Genomic DNA, 27280 nt, shown 5'->3' with positions numbered 1-27280 from the left:
TTAAAAGACCACACTGAGGAAAACCGCCGCACATGATATAAATGAGACAAAATGTTCTCGTCCAACCATCAGATTCGAGGCCACCGATTGGGGCTCCATGGTGGGTGATGGGGCTCCATCTTCTTCTGCAGATGGTGGAGTCATTGGTGGAACTGGTGATATGTTTGGAGTTGCAGTCTGAGATGGTGGAGAAGGAGCCGTGCTAGGTGGGTTCGGTGTGGCGGGTCTGTCACTTTCACTTGTATGCACCAACACTCCATTGATTCCATGACATCTGATGGAGGAGCCTGCAGTGCAAACGTTCGGCCGGACAATTTGGACATTATTGAGCAAAATTCTTCTGTTGTGAGTAGATATCCTGAGCATGTGACTTGGATAGTACGTGGGGATCAAGGATCCCGATGGGAAACGTTTGAGCTGTTCATACACAAGAGGAGATGGAATCATATGGCTCCTGACAAACTCAGAAATGGCATTCTCATTTACCTGGACCCTGGCCAGAATCCGGTCACTTGGCATCAGAAATGTAGCATTTTCTGGAATACTGTCCTGCAGCATCTGAATCAGAGTCACAAAAGTGTAGTAATTTGCTTCCTGCATTTCTGTGATTGCCACAGAGATATCAACTCTTTGTGGTGGTTCATCATCAGCAAACACACCCACTATGATGCCCATTAGCAGAAGCAGGCTGAGGTTCGGAGCCATGGATGAAGTTAAAACGCTTTCAAAACTCTTAAAACCTGCTTAATATTGTCCAGAACCACACAGGCGCTGAGTGGTGTTGGATGAACGAGACACTTAGCATGCATTTTAGGTGTCCTACCAACTAAGGCCATGATGCTGGCATGAATCAGTGAGCAGCTAAGCGTGAAGTGCTTACAGACGTTAGCTTTTCTCTCTTTTTTTCCTTTCCTAGTTGTAAATATCGAGCTTATGCTGGTGATGTTTGAACCGAATTGACGACGCCTAGAAGATTAGCCTCTTTTACATCTTGGAGTACGATTGCTTCGCATGCTGTGATTTTTCTCGTCCTCGCATGTGGTGATATGAACTTCATACATGGAAAAGGAGAAAGAGCGGCTTCACATGTCACATTCAATTTCTTTCCTTCTTTTTCTTTTTGGTTGGTAAAGGTAGTACATAGTAGCATGGATCTCTCTCTCTCTCTCATATATATATATATATATACATATATATATATATATATATCAACTAATTTTATTTTGAAACTGAAATTTAATATCTCTTTTCTCTCACTCTGTCACTTACTCTTTCCATTTTTTTCTTTTTTCTTGTTTTCCATTCTCACGCCTATCTTTTCCACCTAAAAATTGAAAGGTCATGAATTAACAGGCGCATCACCACAAGGCACCAAAAACAAGCTTAGCATCTTGAAAGAATATATGAAAAGATAAGGCTTCGTTTTTCTTGATAGGCAGAAATACTCATCTTACTCACCCAATCAAACATATATGTTTAGCATACTTGATTATTCTCTTGAATGAGAATAACACTATATAATTTAGTCAACAATGAAAAGTACAAAGATAACTTGGTCTGAATATGCAACTATTTGATCACTTGAAGCCTGATACTGGAGACCAATCTTCAATTTAATCATGTTGGCTTTGAATACGGAAAATAAAAAATTCTGACCTGTTTTCTGGTTAAACCAGACACCAACGACCCAATATACGACTTACTTTGTCTTGAATTCTACTTTGAACTACTGGACTTGTGCATTTTATCAGTAAACTGTAGTAAAAAAAATTTTAAGCAAACAATAACCATCATATGGATTGGATTTGAACATCGTTTTCTTGACCAGTTATGATTCAAGACGGGTAGCTGAAATTGATTAGTGAACAGTATGGCTTAGAAAACACATGAAAAGGACCTTTAATTGAAAAGTTAACCTTATGTTTTGATTAGCGAGCAGTTTTTTCTTCGAATAAACTGGAAAATCAGGACAAAGTCGAGCACAATGGGACGAATTTGTTCTTTCACAACTTGCGTAATATTCTATATGATTTTCAATTTAATAACTTTCAAGTTTCTTGAGAAACTGTATCATTATAATAAAGAACTTCAAAATGGCTGGCATACTTGAGAAGCAAATAAGAAAAATATTTCGGGAACCAAGTTGAGCACATCCAGTTTTGGATCATCAGTGGATCGGATACGAAACTTAAATCGATCCATTTGGACCTTACGGGAGAGACAAAAACCCGTTTACCAAGCAACTTGTCGACGTTGACTTCAGGAGACGACCCTCTAACAACCCGTCGGTTGATGAGAGGAAGGTTTGGACGGTGGAAGATCGTTATGGGCACGATCGGACGGCTGTGATCTTTCGCGATTAAAACAGCGAAAGTTATGAAAGAAAAGTCCTACAAAGCTAACGTCAGGACTACCACTGCCAAGAATCTTCCAACGCTTATTCCGTCTTTCATATTTGCTTTTGTTTCATGCTCCTCAGATATTCCTCATCACATTCATATTGAAAATCGAGGTACGTGTCTCGTTTTTTTACTTGGGTTTCAGAGGATTCAGTTGTTCGGTTTTCCTGATTGTTTTGACAAATTGGGCAATTTTTGATTTTTTGCTGACTATTGGTATTGTTCCTCAAGTTGTGAGACATCATTTTGATTCTTGATTTTGAGGCTGCTAGGAGAATTATTACGTGGGAAGTCGTTTACTTGGCGTACTAACGATGGGGTTCGAAGTATTTTGGGTTGTGGGGTTTTGCAAAAAGGGTTTGGGTTCTTGGCTGTTGGAGTTCTGGTGATCTGTGCTCCTTCTGTTTTCACTTGATTACTTGTTCTTTCTGTTGGAAATTTATATGTGTGATTATTTATTTATTTAAATATTTTCTCGGAGGTTGTTCCTTTAAGCAGATTTATGGGAGACATTGGTGTCTCTCTGTGCGCTCATTGCAGGTTCTGGGGTCCTAGACATGTTGCATTTTTTCTGTTTGCATTTGTGGACGTATTTGGATTAAATGTGTTTTTGAAAACTCTGTGACAGCTTAATGGATTTAGTAAATCCTGTTGGGGCTTTGCAGGTGAAAGTTTGTTTTCCTTTTCTTGCTTCCCAATTTAGTGCGAGAACTGAGATTTTGGAAAGATGGGAGATAACCTGATGGATAAAGTGAGTGCCTTGGGTGAGAAATTGAAGATCAGTGGTGCTGAGGTTGGGAGGAAAGTGACGGAAGGAATGAGCTCCATGAGCTTCAAGGTGAAGGAGCTCCTACAGGGGCAGAACGAAGTAGATAAAATTGTTGAGGAGGCGACAATGGAGACCATGGACGGGCCCGATTGGGCATCTAATCTGGAAATCTGCGATATGGTGAACAACGAGAAGATTAATAGCCAGGAAGTTATCCGAGCTATCAAGAAGAGGATCATGTTGAAGAATCCCAGGGTCCAGTATTTGGCTCTCGTGTTGCTGGAGACCTGCGTTAAGAACTGCGAGAAGGCATTCTCTGAGGTGGCATCTGAGAGAATTCTTGATGAGATGGTTAAGATGATTGATGATCCCCAGACTATTGTGAATAATCGAAACAAAGCTTTGACTTTGATCGAACAGTGGGGTGAATCTACTGAGCAACTGCGTTACTTGCCTGTATTCGAAGAGACCTACAAGGTGAATAATCAACAAACTAAGAGTAGTTCATTTACTGTTTTCATTATTGTCTTTGCAGTCTGTGACTTTGTACATTTCAAATGTTGCTATGAAATTAATGTACAGACTGTGCTTCTCTTTCCTGAAACTGCAGAAAATTTTGTTGCTTACTTTGTTGGCTTTGTTTTCCCTTATCACAGAATAGGGGTTGATCCTCTTGTTTTCCGTAATCTTCGTGTTCGTTTCAGAGTTTAAAATCCAGGGGCATTCGTTTCCCAGGACGAGACAATGAGAGTCTGGCACCAATCTTTACCCCACCACGTTCAGTTTCTATTCAAGATGAAAGTGCAAACCCAAACTATCCACCACAGCAGTTTTATGAAGATCATCCTATTCAGATTTTGTCTCCTGAACAAACAAAGGAAACATTTGATATTGCACGTAACAGCATTGAGCTTCTTTCTACTGTTTTATCTTCATCTCCTCAGCAGGATGTGCTAAAGGTGATTGTGATCTGTCCTTAGACCTAATATATGCTATTTTTTGGTTTATGATATTGCTGGAGTTTTTTTTTTTTCTCTATTTGTTTGTCATTCTTAAAATGTTTACAAAGTCATCTTAAATTGAACATAAGCAGCTGAGGTACATAGCACCAGAGAATCTAGTTGGCCAAGTGTATCGATTCTAGCAAGCAAAGGTAGGAAGTGGCAGGGAGCTATTACATATTTTACTTGATTTTGCATTAAATAATGGAAGAATTTGAAGTCCCACGGCTTTTTACTTTTTTAAGCTTAACATGAAATGTAAAAATTAAAGAGTGGGCCTCATATAGATTCTATTTATGGATAATTTATTTATGGTGTTGTGTTTTAAGGTTCTTGCCTCTTCTAGTTTGGTATATTATATGTATAATGACCCAGCCTAAACTGACTCAGGTGGTTGGTATCATAGATCCCAGTCCTTGCCGGAGGCCCATTTCACGCCTTAAAGGCCTCTGAACCATGACACTAGGTTGTACGGAGGATGGGTACACGCCTTAAAATATTTCTCAAAGTCTTCAATTAAGTATTATTCGTAAGCCCTATGCCACACCATAATTTCTAGTATATAAAATGGTTATGGAAGGCAGTATGGTAAGTGGGAACAGTTATATAAGAAAAAATAATATAAGTGAAAATGTAGCACAAAAAAATTAAATAAATAAAAGCATGAAAAATGAATAAAATGAAAGATAAAGTTGACAAGAGATCAAGTGTATGATTATAATATGAGTATCATATGTGCTTGTAGAAAAACAGCGTGTATTGAGAGAAAATAAGGATTCATAAAACAATGTAAAAATTGAAATAATCTACTATGAAGCAAAAATAAGTTAAAGTCAAATTTCTATTTTAGATGAAACAAGCTTCAACAGATGAGAAATGAGTTTCTCCTTGCATTCCCTTCATTAGGTGGAGCTTCAAGCCTCTGGTCTTCTTGAAAAGTTAAGGTAGAAGCTTTGGGTATGTTCCCCACACTTGGGGTATTACATTACTTGCGGTCATTGAGTTGGAGTTCATCCCATTAAGTTTATTAAGTAATGCTGCATCAGTTAATAAATATCTGGTGTACACTCATAATTTTGCCCACACACCTACATATTTCTCCAGTAGCTGATATGTGATGCATTTTGTTTTATGCACTTAATTGACAATTTCAAATATAAAGTTGCTTGAACAATCCATTGATGACTCTCTTTATGTCATACAATGATAAGTAGTAGGACATGAAAGTTGTAGCTTCTGTAGCATATTTTAAAAGTAAAATTATGTAGCTAAACAAGTCCTGGATTGGTCCCTGTGGAAGCTGATCGGCTGTTTGAAATTTTTTTATTTATCTTTTGTTTTTGTATCTTTGATTTGTATTGTTATTTTTTGTAGGCCTTGCATACCATCACAAATTAACTTTTCTGTGCTTTGTCAATTTTGCAAGTTCTGCCATGTGTGCCTGTAAAAGTACTTCCGCTGAGGATCTACTGCTTCTTTTGATTTTCTTTTGGTCAAATCAGTCATTGAAGTGATAATGGCTACTACATCTGATTTCAGACTGCCATATTTCATTCTTTAACATGTGAAAGCTCCAGCTCCAAATTGAATTTATTGTTTGAGGGGTTTTTAAACATAAGCAGCTTTTAGTTTGTCATCTTTATGGTTTTTTTTTAAAGTTCTGGTGGCAGTGGTGTTAAAAATTGAATGTCTGGACCTTCTTTATTGGCATTTGGGTGTTTCTAACTTCTCTCCAGGTGAACAGTAACTTTTCACATATTTGGTTACTGTACATGGCAATCTCATGGATGACAGTACTTTGTTTCCAAATTTGATATGGTATCACCTGAAGGACTTTAAATGTCCTGATCGGCTTTTCAACCACAGGGTAGCCTACTGGCTTTTGGTGTCATCTTGGAAACTTACGGTTCGGCCTTGAATTCTTCTTAGGAGTTTTTATAAAAGTTCCATCAATGCAAGCATGACAGAAAAGGTAGAAAGTGCTGAAAAAGGTTAAATTTAGCAGAAAGGACACAAGGAAGACATTTGACAACAAATGATACAAGAAACAATGGGAGAAATGCACACATATGGCTCAGAGTTAAGTTCAGAAATATACTATAGAAAATTTAAAAGCTAAAAGAGCAGGATCCTTCCTGGGAGGAGCATCATTAATATTTGAAATAGAGGAAGTACTTCTCTATATCAACTAAGAAAAATCAAAGAGAACCAAATCGAGAACTTTATAGAACTCAAAAGTTCAAGAATGGGAGAAAAATTTTGAAGAATTAGATATCAATCGAATATTACTGTTCCTTATTGAATTCTATTTCTGTTGTCCTTTCATTTTTTCAGTTTGAGGATAAGTTTTTCTCTTTTTTTTTCTTTAGGACAAGTATACTGTTGTTGCTAAAGTTTTCAAAGTTTTGCATGGTGTGTTTTGAAGCTATATGGTCATAATTGCAAAGATGCTGGTGATAGGGAAGGGTTCCGCTCTATCAGTTGGATTTGAAGTTGTACTAAGCACTGATGCTAAGGCATCATGTAGGAAATACATAGGGACATGCATACCTTGCAACAAGGACTTCATGTTGGTTTGCAGTGCACCAAGGTTAAGACCCTAAGTGACAGCATTATCCTACACGCTGAATGTAATATTGCTGACCATATATATATATAAAAGGTGCGTTGGGGAGGAGGGGGGAGAGAGAGAGAGAGATGATTATGCACCTTTTACAAATAATTTGATTCTGATGAATCGGCTATTTAGTTTGATATGATCTGGTTTACTAGAAAAGGGTTGTGCCTTTGTGGACCAGTATGTTTGACGTAGGGATCGTTCTCATGCAATTAGACTGACCTCAAGATTGCTTGTTGGGTTGGTCTTAATTTGAAAACTTTAAGAGGATACTACTTCTTGTTATGGCTATTTTTTAGCCTAATTTTGTGTCTTTCATATAATCGCTGGTGCAGGATGACTTGACAACTACGCTGGTGGAGCAATGCTGCAGATCTCAAACCACTGTTCAAAGAATTGTGGAGACAGCTGGGGACAATGAGGCCTTGCTCTTTGAGGCCTTGAATGTGAATGATGAAATCCAAAAGGTCTTATCCAAGTTTGAAGAGCTGAAGAAGCCCTCTGCTCCTCCAGCCATCCCAGAGCCTGCCACAATACCCATATCTGTTGAACCTGTAGATTCTGTTCTAGCTGGAAAGGAGGAATCCCTGATCAGGAAACCTGCTGGTTCACATGAACGCAGGAGTGAAGACAATGACCTAATGCACGACCTGGATGAGATGATATTTGGTAAGGGTGGAACCTCGAGTCATGGCCAGAAAAAGCAGGAACAGAAAGATGATCTTATTACGTTCTGATTCATACTCTCACACGCCTTAGTGATGTCTGTCTCTCTCTGTTGCCCAGCGCATAGATATTTCATAATTCTGATTGAAGGAGTCCATGTTGTTGCTTAAAACAACATTGGCGTGATTGATGTGATGCATAGGAAATTCGAACCTCTCTTGTATTAAATAGAAACTGAAGAACCTACATGTTATATAATGATACTGCTTTATATAACGACTTAATATCCTCCTAAAGTTGCTATGCTATTTTTTTTTCCCGGTTGAAATTATACTCAAATGACAGGACGTCATGCTGTACGAGTGGAGAAGTAGCTTACAGAAAGATTGCGAAAAAACCAAGATGATTCAAACATTCTTCGAGGGTTGTAATCGTTGAAATGAAAAAGAAGTGCTGTGAGAAATCTAAATGAAGAGGACTCTCCCATGCATTGAGAGTTATGAGCGCCACAGCCCATTCATTAAGAGTTATGAACACCACATGCAAGAATGAACACTCGTTAACTAGGACAGGGTCGTTAAGGCAGTCGGTAGCAAACAGCCGCAACAAGCTTTATCTTGAAATATCTCTATATTCGGAAATTGTGATATTGACTGGAGAAGAGGCGTAATCCTGGCTGCTATAAAAATTCCTTGCACATCGAGGTTGCCTATTGGATCAGTGTCGGCCCTTTGACACCCTTATTTATCTGCATACAAGTTTATATTAATCAATTGGTAATGGATATGTCATTACAATTTAAATATTGAATATATGATCCATGGACTGAAACGTAAGAAGTTCCATAGATCCCCGCAAATAAACTGGTAGAGGATAGGCCTCCTACATTAATTCCTAAGAAGTTCCATAGATCAGTAAATAGATTCCATGCTTTACTCACTTCTTTTTGAACGAAATTGTCAATTAGTCTCACAAACTCCTTACTGCGTCTGCAGACAGTTCGGTTCTGATCAGATACTGAGACAATCCAGTGGGGTTGGAACCGACATGAATGATCTTGTGTATTGATTTTATCTAAAGAAAAAAACATACATGGGGCATTTGGATGATAGCCAAAACCATTTTTTGTTTTTGCTTTCCAAACAGCATTTCATTTCAGACATGTCCAGATAATGAAAAATGGGTTTCGTCAAAACTCATTTTCGACAAAACCTATTTTTCGAAACAGAGTCAATAACTTGGGCGCCATAGTGGTTATTTACAAAAAAATGTGTTTTGATCTTGTTGTTGTCCGAACACACAAACCAGTTTTCTGATATTGATTTAAAAACTAATTTTTGAAAAACTAGTTTTCATAAACTTTTTTTTTTAGTGTATCATCCAAAACTACCATAAGTTATCTATTATTAATTGATTTTTTTTCCTTTTCTTTTTTCTTGTTTTCAACCATTCATAAAAAAAAAATCAGAGTCTATTACCTTAGCTATGTGGCCGGTATTTGCATGGGAGGAACACGGTCTGGAAAATACCTGTTTCTTTTATCTATATCTAAATATTATCAACTGACGCCATAACCCGAGATCGGAAACAGCGAACAAGCCGGCCATAATCGTAGAACCTAGTTCCTCTCTCCCTCTCTCTGGTTCTTGGGGTGTGGTGGTGCTGCTTCTTCCGTCTCCGCCATGGACGACACTGGAGTGCTGATCAAGAGCGTGTGGAGGGAGAACCGCCAGAAAGAGAACAGCATCATCCGATCTCACCTTCCCTCCTACCCTTTCATCTCCATCTCCACCAAGCATTTCCGGTACCGCGACAAGATCCCAGCCAAGTCATGCACCGCCGTCCACGACTCCAACCACGGTCGCCTCCAACTGGTGCTCGACGTCTTTCCTGTCAGGCAGATAGGAATCGTCCTCTTCGACGGCTCCGGCAACCTGCCGAAGTGCCAAGAAACCGGGCAGCCGTGCATGTGGGAGTTCAACCTCAGGGTGCACGTCACCGATGACAGGGGGATCAACCCCGCCGACTTTATCATCGGGCTCTTCGCCACCGGCTCTCTCAGGAAAAGCCGCCACTGCTGGGTTGTGTTCAAGGGAGGCCTCGACTTCGGCAGCCTCGTCAAGCTGATCACCGGCATTGAACTGCCGCCGGAGCGCCAGGACTTGTTTGCGAAGGTAAAGATGTACTTCCCCACGTTCTACGACGTCATGCACGTGGTGGCCGCAACGCCGGGGCTCTCTAAAGCCCGAGGGAAGCTCGATCGAGTGGCGAAGGCGATGGGGGTGGGCAGAGAAACTGGACCTCCTTACGGAGCGGCGTCCGACGGTCTGCTGGCGCTGCGTGTGTTCTTGAAGGCGATGACGGAGAAGTTCGGCGGCGAGTTGCCGGAGGATCAGGCCAACGTGATCTTTGGTTTCTGCAGGGAAGGAGAGCGAGTTTGATGCACCTTCTTGTTGTTTCTTCTGCTACGTACATCACCACGGATGCATGCAGAAGATTGGTGCCTCGTTGGATCTGATTCGTTGATGCTTCTTTCTTCTTTTGCTCCGCCTTCTTTCAATTTCATTCATGGCGCTGTAACGCAGTCGATAACTTCTTGTAAATCTTGTTAGCATCTTTCTTCTCCTCTTAAATTTCAAATTTCCGAGTTTCTTCGTGAATCGCAAACGAAAAAGAGCGACGTCTGCTTCTCTGCGTGGATGTATGATTCTTTGGCATTCATTGCAAGAGGGAGGAAAGAAACCTTTGGTAGGAGGGGAGTAGTAGTTTTGAATTACGAAATTTTATGGGGTTGGATTGACGTCTAACACACACTCTCTCTCGAATCGACCTTCCATTCGCAATTCAAACACGATGGAGGACATTAACCACATTCTTGAATTTCTTGAAATGGGTGGCACATTTTTTCTGGCACAATTTCTTTACCGAATCTATTTAAACAGAATCAAAATCGGATTGGTGATCAGACGTATCTGTATCTGACCCAGTAGTAGATTGAGAAGAAGGATTTGTGAAAATTTTGTATTCTTGCTGGTGAAGCCCTCACAATGACTTCCTCTACCGCATGGAACGATATTTGCCCATAGACATCAGACCACATTTCTTCTAAACTCACCTTTAACTAATAACAAGCAATCCAAATTTTGTTGAGATAACTCAAGATTGATTTATTTTCTTGATTTTTTATACAAGAAAAGCGCAATAAAACTTCAGTCAACTCTTGCCCAGTTCTGATAATATATCTCACTCCACTGCGCCACTCCTCCCCTAGGGGATCAATCCTTGTCATTAACTTTCTCAAGTGTGAAAAATAAAACTTTTCTTAGTTGGGTATAAGAGAATGTCAGCAGAATTTTCCAGCAACCTTGCCATTCACTTTCCCAAGTTTGAAAAGAGAAGCTTTTCTTAAGTGGGGTAGAGAGAGAGTGTCAGCCAGGGCTTTCTATTCTTCCAGAAGGAAAGAAAGACAGAGAAAAAAATTTTCATTTTAAAGGCAGCTGTTCCTTGGTAATTCTAAAAGCAAGCCTAAATGTTCTAATTTACATATACGGGTCAGGCTTTTCAGTGAACCATTTTCAAATAGGAGATCACCTTTGTGACATTCTTTGAACACATGCAATCGTAATCCAAGTCAAGTTGAACGAAACTGCACAGACTAATGTTCTTTTGCTTTTTAATTAAATGAGTTAAGGGAGACTTGCAACTCCTCCAAAAAGGAAGCCAAGAAAATTCTTACAACTTTACCGAATCAAGTTTCATGATCTGATCTTGACAGGCAACAACAGCCAGTTGGTCACGCGGCTCCATTTGTGGACTCTTTTTTTTCTCCTTTGGTTTCTTTACAGGTGTGTGGGTGCATTGAAGTGAGGAATTTGGGATGTAGGGACAGCTGAATACATCCCAAGTGGAGTTGAAATTGAGTTTGGCACTAGCAAAACAGGATGGTCAAACCGCCTTAGTGCCTAGGTCTGGACCATTTGGAACCATTCTGCAAATGGGTTTGGTCTAAAATGTGGATGCAAGCTAAAGCTAGATGTCTGCGACCATGGACAGCTCAGTAGTAGTAATAGATGAGGCCGCCCCTTAAATGATCCCAGCTAATTGCCAACTTATGTATATGAAATCGAAAAGTTGCCAAGAAGTCTTTCTCTCTCTATCTCTCTCAAATGAATGATGTGACAATTCATGAGCCTCTTCGAAATGAATTCTGTAGTTCCTTCCCCTTCTCTCTCTCTCTCTCTCTCTCTCTCTCTCGTCTATGTGGCAAAAGAACCATAACTATGACCGTAGATTCGCCAACGAAGTTCCAAATTTCATTTTGGAGTATTTTTAGTGCTTACGACACACAAAGGCACAACTTGCAAGAGTTTTCTGACAAAGTTGAAGTTCGGATGACGGTAGTGATGCGCCGGTGAGAAGCCGAAGATGTGATACAACATATTAATGTACGTTTCTCTATTGAAAATAGTACAAGAAGGAACAATACACCAGAGTAAGTTGGGGCGGCACTATGAGGCGGAGGGGTGAGAAAGGACGGATCAAGAGTTGTCATAGGGTCTCTAACAGGTAGGTTGAAAAGAAAAGAAGCAGAAAAGTGCCCAAAAGAATCAATAAAATTGTTCGTATACTCTCACTTTTTTCGTGGGGAGGGTGAATTTTATAGAACAAAGAAGAAAAGGCTGTTTCCCCCTCCCTGGTTATCACTTCTTATACATAAGCTTGTTTGTCGGACTTCATTGTCGGAGTGCTGCTCCGCCGCTTGTGGTGGCGCTTGTGGCCGGGACTGAATTTCAAGTGGCCGGTGTTCTTGAACCTCTCCTTCTCCTCAGGGATGAACACGCACTCCGGCATGGGGGTCGGGTACCGAGCTCGGTCATAGCAGTGGGAGTAAGTCATGTACCTCTGCCGGAACCTCTGCATTGCGGCCCTCTTCTGTGGTGTCATGACTGCGTATTCCTCGGTGGCGAGCCTTGATTCGTGCTCATCGCACCTCTCTGATACCTGCTGGATTGGGTCTACAGAGCAGCCCTCGAGGATGAGGTCGGAAAACTCGGAGACGAAGGGCGCGTACTTGTAGTTGGCCTTATACCGGCCGCCGGAAGTCGCCCAGGTCGACCCGTCCCAGATGGTGGCGTACAACGCCATCGGCTTCGATGGGTAGTCCCCTCCCATCGCCGGAGTCCTCACAACCTCTCTGATGGGTACGTCGTCTATGTAGAAGCTGCAAGTTTCAGGGAGCAGAGTTGAGTGGCGGACACAATTATCAAGTGTGTTATGAGGATGATTCATTGAAAAACATGCAAATAACAGAGCGTGTAATCTTATCTCCAATGCATGAGCAAGTAGTTTAGCCACAGAGATAATAACAACAATAATTCACTGCTGTAGTTTGCATTGGAAGGCAAGGGTAATATGAAACTTTATAAAAGGGAACCCTTCAACATCATCCAGTTGAAAGAAGAATCCACTAGTAGGATAAGAAAATGGTTAAAGGCAGGCATTATCTTCTTTGTAAAGGAAAACTCGACTTTTTTGGACCAATAGAACTGGACTCATGTGCAATAGGTTCAATTAACTACCGTAGGCCGCATCAAATGCGCAGGACTTCTTACAAAGAAAAGAAAATTATTAAATAGGATTCCATTAGATCTTTTTCAAACTGCTCTCTACAAACTTGCCATTAAACAAACTAAAGATTGCCGAAACTGGTTATTAACAAAGCCACATTTTTGGACATAAACAAGGACAACATTTCATTTTTATAATTCAACAAGCAACTGCTAGTCAAAGGAACATATAAAGACAATCCCGGCAGCACCCTGCTAAAGTGAAACCAATAATATTCGCTAGATCACTATGCGGAGAGTGGGGCCTCGATGTATGGGAGGAACCAAACAGGCAGAAAAGCGGTTTAGTTCCTTTGTCTGCGGTTGAATTTGGTTAGAAGGAAAATAATAAAAATATGGAGAGAACAAAAGATGGAATAAGAAAAAAGGCGATCACGCCCACTGGCATGCGAGTGAAAGAGTTTCAACTTTCAACACGCTGGTGGGATCGATACCAGCTTGCATCACCGAATTCCACATTGGCTGCATTTGCCATTTGGACAGTTGCAATTGAGAATCTCCTCAAGGTACCCACCGGAAATCCGGCGTCATCCCAGGAGAAAATTGAAAGTGAAATTCTTCATTTTGATCTCCATGCATGAACTATTTGTTGAGAAATAGGCATTGGAAACTAGGGATTTCTTAATTCCCTTCATTTTTCAAGTCTCCTAAACGCACTCAATGTGCCGTTCCTTTTTTTTCTGACAATCTGGCAGAAATCGTTGAATAAGAAATTCAAAAACCATGAGCAAATTTCACTGGTGAACAAGTAAAAGAGCAAGCTGAGAAAGAAAAAGGTGCAGTTAACCGGTACAAAAAGTCGAGTCAAAGAAATTGGTAAAAAACTAATACTATCAAAGCGAGGTGACTCTGTAGTATATCCATCAGACCTCAGCGTCTGAAAAGTGTTGTAAAATAATTGCTTTCGGCACAAAATTTCTTCGCTGTGGCAGTGAAACAGGTAGAAACCTGAAACCCCAGAAACTCCGGTCAAGTTCCAATAACGCCAGGGTAGGTAAGTTGGGGCCCATCTTCCGTGGAGAACGCGTCGTTCTCCATCCAACAGGAAGACGGTCCAGCTCACGGCGTCCATCAAAGGCGAGATAAAATGTTGGTATATTTTGAAGAACTTGGTCGCATTTTGCTGAACAAAGAAAACTCGAATTCAACCTCTAAATGAGCCCAAACCGGAAAAACAAAAACTCCTGTTTCAGTCCGGTTCACTTGCCGGCGTTTGGCTGGGTCACAATCAGTCACCTACGCTGGGAACCAGACCTCAGTAGGAGATATTTGTGCGCCACCACGAGTGGGCATCGGAACCGGTCAGCCAACCGAAACGGTGCAGGCCTAAAATAGACGGGGTCGTGGACCTTTCAGACCGGACACCATGTCTTTCGGACCCGAACTTCCAGAACCAATTAGATACTACTATACTGGTCGACATGGGGACAATCACGGGACACCCCGTGACTCTGGACCGTCGCGTCCATGGGGAACCATGGACAAACGGGAGAGGGAGCCTGAGAACTTACATTATGGTCTTGGTGGTCCAGAGGATGCTGTACTGGTGGAACTCTTTGGAGGGGTCGAACCATAAGAGGTACCGCTCTTCCCTTCCGCGGGATGTGCTGCCGTTCCCGTACACATTGGTCTGAACCCTCCACTCCTTGCCTCGAATGTTGCCCAGGAACTCGAAGTCCAACTCGTCGTGCGTCTTCTCGAAGACGTCGCCGTTTGAGGTCTGCATTCATGACAATAAACCCAAATTGGCTCCATAATCAGCCCAAGTAATTCGCATCATTAATCTGCTTCGTAATAGGAAACGTAAATCAACTCCATTTGGTATTTATCAGCTGCTCCAGTCAATTCATTTAAGAAAGAAAGCTTTGTAAATCGACAGTCCTAGTGCATGAACGCAACAGCCGTTCGTATTCAATGCAACCCATTGAAAAGGCTCGAGTTTGGACCCAGGCGCTTGTGCGAGCCCGGATTGATGATGTCTTATTGCCTGGTCAAGGAGGCCGTGACCGAGCAATTAGAGAGATGTGAGGCAGATCCACATAGAGATCCAATAAGTTGAAGGTGGGTTTGATCCAGAAAGAATATACCCGTAACGTTTTCATTTGTATCACTATCAGACGAGGACGATTTCCCCATAAAATTGGATCGAGTATTACCCGCAGCGAGACCGAGACCGACCCCTTGGGAAATGACGTAAACGTCCAAGACCATCTGGGGAAAATACCCGGCGTAAACACATGCAGTCATCCAAGGTTAATTTAGTCATTATGGTTTTCATTGCATGGCCAGATCGCGTTTGGGTGGCACCTGACCTTTTGCCCAATCCGGAAAAGAACGCGTCGGTTCGCGCCTTCTATTTTTGAGAAAATGGGAGAAATTTGCACGAATAATTTCGTTGGTGCCCCCTGAAGAGCGATGTTTGGAAACGAAAAAACTATTTCAGGTGATCGAACAACGGTCAGAGATTTTTCCAGCCACACAAACCAACGGGACCTAGAGAATTCCGGTCGATCGCTTAAAGAAGCCGGCAGAAATTCCGGGGATTGTTGTTTAAATTTGGTTATGAGAAGCTCCTAAATTGAGGGAGAGACAGAGAACTGTGGAAGAAAGTACCTAGATAACCTTGACCGCCCAAACGAGAAAAATGAAGATTTTCTTTGCTAAAAAAAGGTGGAGAAAACAGAAAAGTCCAAAGCAGGATATTGATATTGACGTAAATGCGAACCTGAACGAAGAAACCGGGATAAAATTCAAGAAAAAGGAAAAAAAAAAAATTCTTTCGAAATATTTTAAATTACGACAAAGAGATGAAGAGTAACTTGTGCCTAACGGGAAGAAAAGGAAGAGGAAGAAAAGCTTGTAGGAGAAGGAAGGAACTGAGAGAACCTTGACCTCCAGTGAGGCTCGACCGCAAAGAAAAGGAAACACCGAAATTTGGATTCGGAAATCTGAATTTCGGTGTATCGTTCTTCAGGAAGACGTCCAAAAGTTCAATTCTTAAGATCATTTTCAAGATAATACACGATAAAGAAGAAATCCAGAGTAAGAAAATTCCAAAGCTTCGTAACGTTTGAAGAAAGACACGAGAAAGAATCCAAATTCCAAAGAAATAAGAAAATTCTTCTTCCGACGAAACACAAAATTTCAAAATGTTTGAAGAACGCCAAAGATTTAGGAACTCAATCAACTTAAGCTTGCAAAGCTTCGTAAAAGAAGCCACTGCTTCAATTCAGGTTGAATCGCATCAGAGAGAGAGAGAGAGAGAGAGAGAGAGAGAGAGAGAGAAAGGGAGGTTGGAACAGGCATTACGTAGAAGGCGACAACGACGCCGGCGGTGTATTCCGAGGGCAGCTTGATCGACGCGCTGAAGAGCCCGTGATGGTACAAGTCCTGTGATATGAAACCCGACCCTGCACACAACAAGATACACGACGATCAGAAGTCTCTCCCCCGTCCTTCCTTCCACGAAAAGAAAAAAGCAAAACGAGAAAAATTTTTACGACGACGAGACGATAAACATTCTTCGTTTTCGCTTTTTTCCTTGTTTCGTCCGTCATCATCGCCGCAAACAGAATTCCGTTAGCGGACGGATGGTGGCTGCTTACCAGTGTATCGGTCGAGGAGGAGGCGGACGGACTTCCCGTCGTCGGAGCGGTGGATGTTGTGGTCGCCGAACAGCGGGGCGTAGACGTCGTCGAAGACGAGCGTCGAGACGTTGAAGGGCACAGCAGCCAGGGAGAGGGACGAGAGCGAAACGAGGACGAGCCAAGCGACGGCGAAGGACGCCGTGCCGCCGCCTGGGAAGGCAAGGGCGGCCATGGCGGAGGTTTCTCCTTCTCTCTTACGTTGCAAGCGGTTCAGGTTCGTTGGCTTCTCTCTCCTCTCTCACGACGTCTCCTCTCGCCGCTTCGCTCTCTCCTGATATACGAAAGAGAGAGAGAAAGAGAGAGAGGAGAAGGAGGAGAAATGTGACCTGGAATCCACCAGCTCCCGTCTTTCCCTTTTATTCGTTGGGGATTTTCTTTCTTAGACCAAAATGTTGGTTACGACGCCAAAAATGACCAACGTGGCCTTCGGGCGCCCGTAATCTCTTCGGTCTTAACGCCCGTTCGCCGTTGCTCTAAAAAGACGAAAATGCCCACCACCGGACCACCGAATGTCCGCGCTTTTGTAGGACCACCGTGTCCTTCCCGCTTTCCATCCAGGTTCCAAAGTATTGTTGGACCGGTTTTGATCTCTCCTCGTGCTTAGCTTAGCAATGGGTTCACCACCCTAAACCATGTGGGTTAGATGCAATTATTCTAAGTTTTTAGTATTTTATACGTTTTAGGTGTGCCACTTAATTGTATGATGTTTCATATCCTTGTGGTGCATCTCTTGATCTGCTCAATACATATAATGCGTCTTAAAAGAACTCATGTCAATACAGTTCAGAAAGATGTTAAAAGTTGTTTTGGAGGAAAGATGGTTGAAATTGAGTCTGGAACAAAACCCAACTTTTTAACAAATCGACTTTTTTTTTTTTTTTTTTTTGTCTTCACACCTGAATAAACAAATCGGATTTCAAAAATTAATTAAAAGAGGACATTTAGTTAGGAATTGAGATGGAAGAGGAAGGTGGATCTTGCTTAGATTCATCATGTAATGAGATCCAGGTCAAAATATAAAGGAAATGGATGGATATGGTAGTTTGAGGTTCCTAACTTAAAATCTCGTTGGACCAGAAAAGCGGGAGAGTAGGAACTACTGTCCTGGACAAGGTTAGTATGGACATTTGCATCAGGGGATTCAGTTCTTTCCCGGCTCGCTCCATGAAACCGCGTCCCTTAAGACACCGATGCTGGGCTGGCGACTAAAACCTCGCCCCGTTGTTTACGGATGTATGGATGGAACCCCTCGTTCCCCAAACGAGGAACGCCATGGAGGAGTAACGAGAATATCGGGTCCAAGGTCATGACTGAACCTCAGCCCTCAGGTTTCAACGGTCCCTGCCAACCGATCTGGTGGTTCAGATCCAGATCTTGGTTCGATATGCCAGTCCTCTGGTGCTTCCATCACAATCAATAATAATCATCACAATCGTTTTAGTATCATTTTTCTTTGAGTGTTCATGTTTTAATTTAACTCATATCCTCCTCTTTTCAACTCCAATAAATATTCTCGAAGATCATATATATTAATTATGTTTAATAAAGTTTTAAAAATCAAGTGTTTTAGATTTTCAACTTATAAAATCGATTTTAGACATCAAATTTCTATAACTTTTTATATATTTTCATACATTTTAAAAATTAGTTCATAGATGACCTTAATTAAACGTTGAGTATACAATGAGTCAATTCCACTCAAACTCGAATCTTATTCAATTCGATATCGATTCGTTGATACTCGAGTCAGGATCGAGTTACATGAGCTCGACTTGGTTAAACTGAAGTAATCTCGTTTATTTTAAGTTATACTTTCTCTTTTTTATAATTTTAATAAAAGAGTTTAAATGAGTCGTGCACGTGTTGTGACTCGATCTATCATTGAATGTAGCTCGAACTAACCTTGTAGTCAGCTCGACTCGAGCTCGAGCCGAGCTCAAGGCAAGCAATATGTAAGTCGAATCGAGCTGATCGAGCTCGTTCAAGTCGGCTTGTGTACAGCTCTATCTAAAAAAAGAAAAAAAGAAAAAAGCAAGCACAAAAGACTTATATTTTCATAAATATTTGTTATTTTCATCCTTTAACTACATTGCCAAAAACCACCCGACACATTTACGGTCCAACGGAAAACGGCCAAGGGGAATCGTCAACGGAGAGGAAAACGGCGTTGGAGGGGACCCTTACCTTACGTTGTTGACGGGGAGGCCGCCTCATGATTAAGACTTGCATTTCCGTTTCCGTGAGAATCAAGAGACAGAGAAAAAAAGATGTAGAGATAAGATTGCGGTGAAAAAGTCGCAATAAAAAAAACAAAAGAAAGGCCAAAAAGTGAGGAGAAAATAATCTAATATTCCATTAATAAAACCTTTTTTCCATTAAATAAATATTTGCACCTTCCCTTGGAATTAGGCATGGACGGTTGTTGGGGACTGCACCAACCGGCCCTCTTGCAATATTTATGAATTACTGTTCGGACCTTGGTTCGGCCCCTGATTGGCAGAACTATATTCGGCCGTGACTTGATCGACAGAGGCAGAACCATAAGCAATTTCCCAGAAAAAACTTGGACATTCAAATTCTTTGGTTCGTGAAAATGGAAGGAGGACCGAACGCCCGTGGTTTCTCCGCCGCTAATGGCAGCGGCTGAGTTTTGTTGACAGTTTCAACAGGCAAGAAATTGAGAGACTCTTAAGATCTTCGAGAGTTGGGGTTCGAGGTAGGCCGACAGACGATGCTTAAAAGAGAATGCTTCATTGTTGCTTCGGATCTCAGAATCGAGGTCTTTTTGTTTCTGATATTGGGCACTTAGATCCAAGGATTTTAGATCTTCATTTTCTTAACGAGTATTTTAGACCTTTTATTTGAAGGTTTATATGGTTTGCATTTGTAGTTTTTGCATCTTCAACCCAATGCATTTAAGTTGGATTTCACAGTGGATCAGACTTTAGACTTAAGATTCAGGGTATCAAACACCGTCTAACGGTCTAAGAGAGTTGCACCTTTCTCAGAACAGCCATGTTTGAGTGCTGCAGCTTTCAAAGTCTTGGTAACTTGTGATATATATGGATTGCAAGACAGATTGGGATTCTTTTCTTAAAGAATGAACAAGTCATGAAAGTAATTCACATTCCACGCGGTTCTGATGAAACGGTTCCTGTCTCAGACATACTCTCTTAACTGGAGTTCCACAGATTTGATAGGAAAAAAGTGATCTTCAGGTTGCATTTGATAGTAGTATCGAATCTCAGATCCAAGGCTGACCTGAAATTGCCTTTATGTTAGGATTACAAGCAAACACTGGATTTTGACCGCTTAGAGATTTGAGATTTCTCCCTGCCTTGAGTTCAGACACAAGTCCAAGTGCGCTCGCCTGCCTGACCTCATCTCCTCCCATTACAAAGAAACATAACAAATTGATATTAGCTTCTTAATTATGCATTCATGCCATTTTGTTGACCTCGTGAGATTCGCAAAGCCCACAAAACACTCGCAAAGTGAACCGTTCACGTCACGAGCCAATTTCAAAGTCAAGGTCAGCGTACATGCCATTCAAAGTTGGGAACCCATCCCGATTCCTAACCTACGATTCCTTATCTCATAACGACGGAGGTTTCTAGAATCCTCACCTTTCAAGAAATTAGTCCTGACTTTTCCATAACATTCAGGAAATCGGGATCAAGGGACTGACTCTAGTCGAACCGAGCGAGTACTATCCTTCTTGTCCGTCAGCCCCTGCTTCAAATCTTTGCGCACCGACCTGCCCACGCCGCCAGCAGCACAAAAGAGCGGCTTACAAGCGGAACAAGACCAGACTGATCACTCAATTGAAAATGAATGAATTCGGGCTGAAAGAAAGACCGTAGATAAAGAACGTTCATTGATAGATGTAACATGGACTAAAGTAGGCAATGAGCACTAATGAACTTGTCAATGGCTTATTCTCATAATTAATTAGAAAAAAATGTTACCCTTATTTCCAATTATGGGTTAGCTCTGATATTAAATGATCCTTCATTATGCATTGGTAGCCTGAGTTCTTGTCATCAATCGCAAGTTTTGTATTAAATAACAGGAAACCATCTATGTGTTTTTTTCATCAGTAGAATGACAAACCATCAACTTAGCCACCATTTCCCACCACTTAAGTTTTGGAGGTGTAGGACACATGCAAATCAAACTAGAGACTTCACATGTCCTTAACTCAACCAGCTAGGCTATGCCCTTTGTAGCAATACTGTGCCTATTCGAGGTCTATTAAGTTCGGGGGAGGCTGCCCAAACTCAGCTTAAGACAGCAGCTCACACTGAGCTAGGAAAATGGAGCTCAAGCTTGTGTTAATCATGAGATCAGGCTGATGAACTCCATCTGAATTCACGCGACAGTTTCTATCTCTAAGGACATGTTCTTCTTCTTCCCTCCATCAACAAAGTAGCGTCAAGCAATCAGCTTGGTTCAATCAGCGGAACTCTTGAATTAGTTTGCTCATTTCTAGCCTTTGGGTAATGTACAATTTTATGGGTAGAGGTGAAATAGCTCAAGGTTGATTGATCTGTCGATTTGAATCACTTTCTACCGTCTAAATGAGAGCCAAAGCCCGTCTTTCTCACTCTCGAGGTTCAATGTAAACCAGCTATTAGAACGTTCTCACCCCATTGGCATAGCGGCATGTATAGTGTTTAGCATCTTTGAGTCTTTGACATGTCCTCACAAGATTATTGGTAAAACTTTGGAATTCATTCCCAAGATGGTTGGTGCAACGGCTTCAGTCAGGGCTAATAGGCGACCAGTTTCCTATTCAAGTACTGTCAAGGGTATTAGCCACCTTGCGCTGCGAAATGAGCGAGGGGGGGGGGGGGGGGGGGGGGGAAGGATATTCATGCACAAGTTGAAGCATGTGGCAGATGACACCCCCCGACACCAAAAACAAACATGGTACCATGGATGTACATCTTTTCTTGGGTGGTAGGATGAAACACCCATCTTGCTTCCCCAAGAATCCAACTTTGAGTTCGACTGCCACTGGAACTGGTTTATCCATTTCAATCCAACTGAGGGTTGTGTCACTATGAGGTTGGGCAATAGGATGCACATAGTAACTGGATTAGTTTTCAGCATTCAGTATTCAGAACAGGAATTTCAGGCCCAGGTCCGAATCGACCGTGAAATCTGATAGGAATCTAAACCCGAGATTATGTGGATGTGGATCTTAACCTAGTGGCGTTGATGTTCGATCTTGGGAAATCAGACTCGACTTGACCCGATAAGATCAGACTGAATGTCAGCCATGTCCAACCCGGCTGCATCGCTGGTCAAAACTTGGAACGGATCCGTTTACTGCTCAATCAGATTCAAACTCCATTTGAATTGCCCATCCATTTATACTTAGGGCTGCACAATGAGCCGAGCTAACTCAGGCTTGACTCGAACTCGCTCGAAAAAACTCGGCTCGTGCTCGACTCATTTATAGATGAGTCAAGTTCGAGCTTACAAATATACTTGAAATGATAAACGAGTCGAGTTCGAGTTTCAGGAACTCGACTCGTTTATACTCTACTCGACTCGTGCCGGTACTCTATATAATATTGTAAAAACTGGTTCAGCGAATCAACGGTTTTAACTTTTAAGGTAAAAACAATTTTTTCACTTACTCGAGTTAATGATTACACGATTAAACAAGTTAATGCTTACACGAGTCAATGCTAAACGAGTTAAATGTGATAAACGAGTCGAGTTCTTGCTCGATTTTGTGTAGTCGAGTCAAGCTCGAGCTTGCTATAAGATGCTCAACTCGAGTTCGAGCTGGCCAAGCTCGGGTTCAACTCTGCTCGTTTATAATTGCCAATCATACTTCTATTGTCAATCCCATTGTGACAAATGTCAACATTTCTTTCGTCCAATTACAGGCGAAATCTGACAAAAATTTCCTGTCACGTGATTGGAGCATCTAGAGCCGTTCAAGTGGCATTTTGTGGGCCAATCCTTGTTATTCATGTCTTCTTGCAAGTTCAATACAAATGCGATTATTGATATGGATTTGAAGTGATATGAAGGTCTCAGCTCTTCGATAAGCATGCTTAGAACTTGCCCAAGCATGGTCAAAATACTCAAAACATATGTTCATGAACTTGCTCCTATTGCTAGGGTTTTACATGAGAGTCAAGTAGCTGGGTTTCAACTCACAAGCTGATTGAATCAATGTTGAATTACTAGTGAAATTTCACTTGTTGAACGAGTTGAGCCAGCTCGAGCAAGTCTGGTTAAGTTTGTGCAAGTTAAAACACACTTGGCTAAGTTTAGAACATAAAATATATGTTTATGCACATTATTAGACCTCTAACAATGCTGATGCAATAGTATTACTCTCCGAAGAAGAGGGAAAAATGTTGAAACACTAAGGGGGCGTTTGATTCACTTGGAATCAATGAAATCTTACGATCATGATCATGATTCTCGTTCTTTAAAAATGAGACTTAGGTTATCAAAACAAAGAATTTTGATTCTGGGAATTATAACTTCATTCAAAAATAAAAATTCTAGAATTGTGAACCCACCCTCGGGATGAAATTATGGCTCTAGAATTATGAAGTCGTTAATTCATCAATTCTAGAATTTTACTTTTCTTTTTGTGAAACAAGTCATTTGTAATTCTAGAATCAAAATTCAATATTTATCAAGCTCAAGTGGAAGTGAAATTTCTCTTCCATGTAATTCCAGATTGAGGTGACAATTTGATTCTGGAATTTTGAATCCAAAATCGAAACTCTAAGACATCAAACGAAAAGCTCCTTAACTTTCACAAGCAAAAACATTGAGCTTCACCAACTTGGTGTAATTCTTCACCAAATCCATGCCATGCCAGGGCGGAGCCAAGGAGGGGCCTGCATGGGCCATGTTCATGGGCTCGACCGCCATGGCTTTAACTACCCACCTCGCCCACTCCTTGAATCTTTCATCTTAAGCCACATATGTCTGGAATGGAGTTGAGTAGCTTGTGGTTTAGGCAAGCTCATCCTGACTTGGTTAAACGTGAGCAACGCTATACTCACAGAGGCCAAACGCTAACTAAGTTCAGGTGCCATATCTGGCCTGGAGCGCAAATGCCAAATTGATTTTTTTTCCCTTGTGCTTCTTGTTCTTGTTCTCTTTTCTTCTGGTTTCTTCTTCTAATTCGTCCAAGGAAAAGTATGACACCGATTAAGTAGCTGGCCTTGGAGGGCGACTTCCATGTCTCTTTCCCAACCAGTTATTCCGCTCATGGTATTGCATAAAACCCGAGTTTTAATTCAGGGGATGCAGATGCTTTACCACCCGTCCATTTGTCCTATCCAAATAATTCCAAAACACTAACAAGGAGGTGGTTATATACACCGGGGTGCATTGTGTACAGTTTCTGCTGCATGACATGTGTAACTTTGGCCTTCATATATGAGCTTCTCTATATTTTATATATATATATATATATTCACAGGCTTGTGTATGTAACCACCTGTAACCACCTTCGATCATTGAAACAAGGTCCAAGCATAGCAAGGTCGGCCTTGGCGAATGGCAAATCCACTTTTGCACTCCATATATACAACTCAAAAGTCCAGAGCTAAGCTAAGGGACTCCGACCGAAGACGTTTTAATTGCAGGTAAGTCAACTTGCTTCGAGTTGGGCGCTGACCTTGACTCACTCGCTGCACGAGCAAGGTTGGCTTGGTATAACCAGGCCGAACTTGGTCGCGTAGTCTCCCAACTTTGAGGATCAGTGACAGAGCTACGTTGTAGGTAATTGCTTACGCTACTTTCTTTGCTTTCGAGGTCTTGGGTTTATTTTCTTTGCTTTCGGGGTTTTTTGTGTAGTGAGTCGCCTTCAAAGTAAAGAATAAAAAAACATAGCACTTACCAAAATCAAAATACAAATGGACCAACTATAGTCCCATTGAGTCCACATATATTATAGTTTCTTTTATCTACTAAAAATTTTTGAAGAATAAAAATTACTTGTTGTTCTTGGAGATATACTAGAAAAGAAAACAGTATAACTTGCACATGGTTTTCCCCAAACCCATGATCCCGAAAATAGACGGGAGCCCGCGGGTTTCGTAAAAGAAGGCACGCGGTTTGGACTTCTCCGCAAATGAGTCGCCGTGCACCGAAACCACCCTCAGATCCCGTGCATATTACGCCATTGCCATACCCGGCCCTTGCGATCGATCCAAATCCACTCATCACGTTTTAGACCGACCCAGGAGTGGCGTGGATGAGAAGTTTGGGATCTTAAAAGTACAAGCACAACTGAGACGGTCAGCTTTTACTTAAAATTTTCTTCCCTTTTATTCTTTTTCTTTTTCCCTCAATTTATGTTGAGCTTGAGAGATGTAGTTAAGACGATACGAAAAATAGAAACAAGGTCGTGGATTTAATTATCGTTCAGACCCGGAATCTTGTATGGAGGCGATCGTAAGTTAGTGGGTGGCACAGTCGTTGAACCAGAGCACCAATCGTGGGCATTGTAGGAAAAAAGAATGCGATGCGAGGAAGGCGTTTTCCATATTCATGGGGACCTAGTCTGCATGGAGTAGTTTCGAATCAAAAGAAGCCACGTCATCGACCTCACGTTCCCTCACTGCCACGTGGACGGAGAAGCTCCATGACGGCGTTAAAGGCTCCGTCCGGGCGGGAGAAGAAAGGGTGGGACTATAAATGGCAGGAGAGGGCGGCCTCACCTTTTCGGAGATTTTTCGTCTTTCCTGATAACTTTTCACCGTTCACCAAAGATCTCGAGGCAGCCATGAAAGCGATCCTGTGGAGGACTGGTTCCGGCCAGACCCTACTACCTTCCATCGGCTCCGGCTCGCCGAGAATACATACCGGTCATGGTCCCGGCGAAGGAGTATCCTTCTCCGCTTCGCCCCGGAATCCCCTGCGTTTCGACTGTCCCGCCCTAAGGCGGACCAGGTCGGAAGCCGATGTCGATCTCCCTGGGTGGGGGGATTCTTGTGTCAAGTACGGCTTGAAGCAGGCGGAGTCTAGCAGGCCTCGCCGGGAGGGTCGTGAGAGGAGTGTGAGGATTTTAGACGAGGAGGAAGGAGAGGGCGCACTGATGATCGGGAGGAGAATCTGGAACGTCTCCGAGGGGGTGACGGAAAGGGCGTCGACAGAAGAATTGGGCTTTGGCGGTGGAGGGAGTGGGAAAGGAAGGAAGACGGGCGGCGGGGATGGAGGAAGAGGTGAAGGGAGCGGGTCGTCTAGTGGCGGAGGAGCCGATGGAAGTAGGATCGGAGAGTATTATAAAGAAATGCTGAAGGCGAACCCTGGGAATCCTCTTTTGCTGATGAACTATGGGAAATACTTGCACGAGGTTCGTTGAACTCGTTCTCGTTTCTATCCATTTGCAATCTCCTGCTGGGCGATAACTGCTTCTGTTTATGATTATCCGGTTTTGATTGCCTTCATTCTTCCCCTGTAAGGGAAACCAGAACCTCTCTTCCGTGGTCTTCCTTATTAGCGTGAAGAACATGAAATTTAGTCCATCATAGATGTTTTTTTTTGGTACTGAACTTGGAAATCCACCCCGAAAGAGGTTCTACAATGATCGGAATTCGGATCAATGGAACTAGTTGAATTTTGTGCCTATACTTCGTAATTAGTTGCTTCATAATTTAAGGGGAAATTGATGTCATTAGTTCTTTTTTGGTTTCCTCTTCTAATTGTTATGTGAATATCTATGTACAGGTCGAAAAGGATGCAGCAAAAGCCGAAGAGTGTTACGAAAGAGCGATCTTAGCGAGTCCAGGCGATGGGGAGGTGCTGTCTCTGTACGCGAACTTGATCTGGGACATCTACAGAGACGAGAAAAGAGCCGAGTCCTACTTTGGTCAAGCTATAAGAGCAGCACCAGATGATTGGTAATGTTAATATCTTCATGTCTTTTGTGCTTGTCTTCCTAGAGAGAGAGAGAGAGTTATATGATCTAACTCTTATTTTGCAACGTTAATGCAGCTATGTGCTGGGTTCATACGCTCACTTCCTATGGGATGCTGAAGAAGGAGAAGAAGCAACATTAGAGAAGGGGATGGAGTCATCGCCACTCGTTGCAGCTTATTGACAAAAATGAAGCGCTGCTGCTGCTTCTGCTGCCCGCGATTTCTTCACCACCATTAGCAGCTAGCAGCTAGTACCACTCCCGTTCCCGATCCCTTCGCCCCTTACCGAACGAGTGCACTAGTGTGCTGCCCAAGGCTAAGCTCTAGTTTTGTATCATATGAAGAGTAACATAGTCGATAACGCGAGGATAATAAGTAGAGTTCAATAGTGTATACTTTTGCTTCTGATCTTTCTAATAGGAGGAGCGAGCAGTGAAGCTCAGTTGTATAAATGTACAGTGTGTACTCCAATCGCTGCTCTGCTTCCAGTATTATGACCCACTGACCTTGTTCTTTTTGCTATAATGAACTAATTTATGAGCAGCTAATCTGAATCAACCTGTACTAATCTTTCCTTCTCCTCCACTTCTTCTCCAACTATCTTCGCCAGGCATTTTTATTAAACTCAAGCACCAATTCATAC

At 42.0% G+C, this 27280-nt stretch overlaps 5 protein-coding genes across 5 annotated transcripts; 3 read left to right on the top strand and 2 right to left on the bottom strand.

Moving 5' to 3' along the window:
- On the bottom strand, positions 1-705 carry LOC116253253 (FAS1 domain-containing protein SELMODRAFT_448915-like). Its single transcript, XM_031628017.1, has one exon. The coding sequence runs from the start codon at positions 703-705 to the stop codon at positions 1-3; it is 705 nt and encodes a 234-aa protein (XP_031483877.1).
- Positions 706-2356: 1651 nt separating this feature from the next.
- Positions 2357-7728, top strand: LOC116253588 (TOM1-like protein 1). Its single transcript, XM_031628491.2, has 4 exons — positions 2357-2512; positions 3065-3645; positions 3873-4127; positions 7122-7728. Exons 2-4 carry the CDS (start codon positions 3127-3129, stop codon positions 7521-7523), a joined length of 1176 nt encoding a protein of 391 aa, XP_031484351.1. The 5' UTR covers positions 2357-2512; positions 3065-3126; the 3' UTR covers positions 7524-7728.
- Positions 7729-9134: 1406 nt separating this feature from the next.
- Positions 9135-9893, top strand: LOC116253252 (probable CCR4-associated factor 1 homolog 10). The gene has a single exon (XM_031628016.1). It carries the CDS (start codon positions 9135-9137, stop codon positions 9891-9893), a length of 759 nt encoding a protein of 252 aa, XP_031483876.1.
- A 1987-nt stretch (positions 9894-11880) lies between these two features.
- On the bottom strand, positions 11881-17067 carry LOC116253745 (probable xyloglucan endotransglucosylase/hydrolase protein 30). The gene is made up of 4 exons (XM_031628726.2): positions 16685-17067; positions 16389-16489; positions 14591-14799; positions 11881-12673 (listed from the first exon to the last, which is right to left on the bottom strand). Exons 1-4 carry the CDS (start codon positions 16896-16898, stop codon positions 12160-12162), a joined length of 1038 nt encoding a protein of 345 aa, XP_031484586.1. The 5' UTR covers positions 16899-17067; the 3' UTR covers positions 11881-12159.
- An 8363-nt stretch (positions 17068-25430) lies between these two features.
- Positions 25431-27195, top strand: LOC116253343 (uncharacterized). The gene is made up of 3 exons (XM_031628120.2): positions 25431-26072; positions 26447-26619; positions 26714-27195. The coding sequence occupies exons 1-3, from the start codon at positions 25503-25505 to the stop codon at positions 26817-26819; spliced, it is 849 nt and encodes a 282-aa protein (XP_031483980.1). The 5' UTR covers positions 25431-25502; the 3' UTR covers positions 26820-27195.
- The last annotated feature ends 85 nt before the right edge of the window (positions 27196-27280 follow it).

The sequence above is a fragment of the Nymphaea colorata genome, chromosome 4 (assembly GCF_008831285.2).
Source record: "Nymphaea colorata isolate Beijing-Zhang1983 chromosome 4, ASM883128v2, whole genome shotgun sequence".
Lineage (NCBI taxonomy): Eukaryota > Viridiplantae > Streptophyta > Magnoliopsida > Nymphaeales > Nymphaeaceae > Nymphaea > Nymphaea colorata.
Note: the sequence above shows the minus strand (reverse complement) of the source record. Positions and strands in the feature narration are given on the sequence as shown.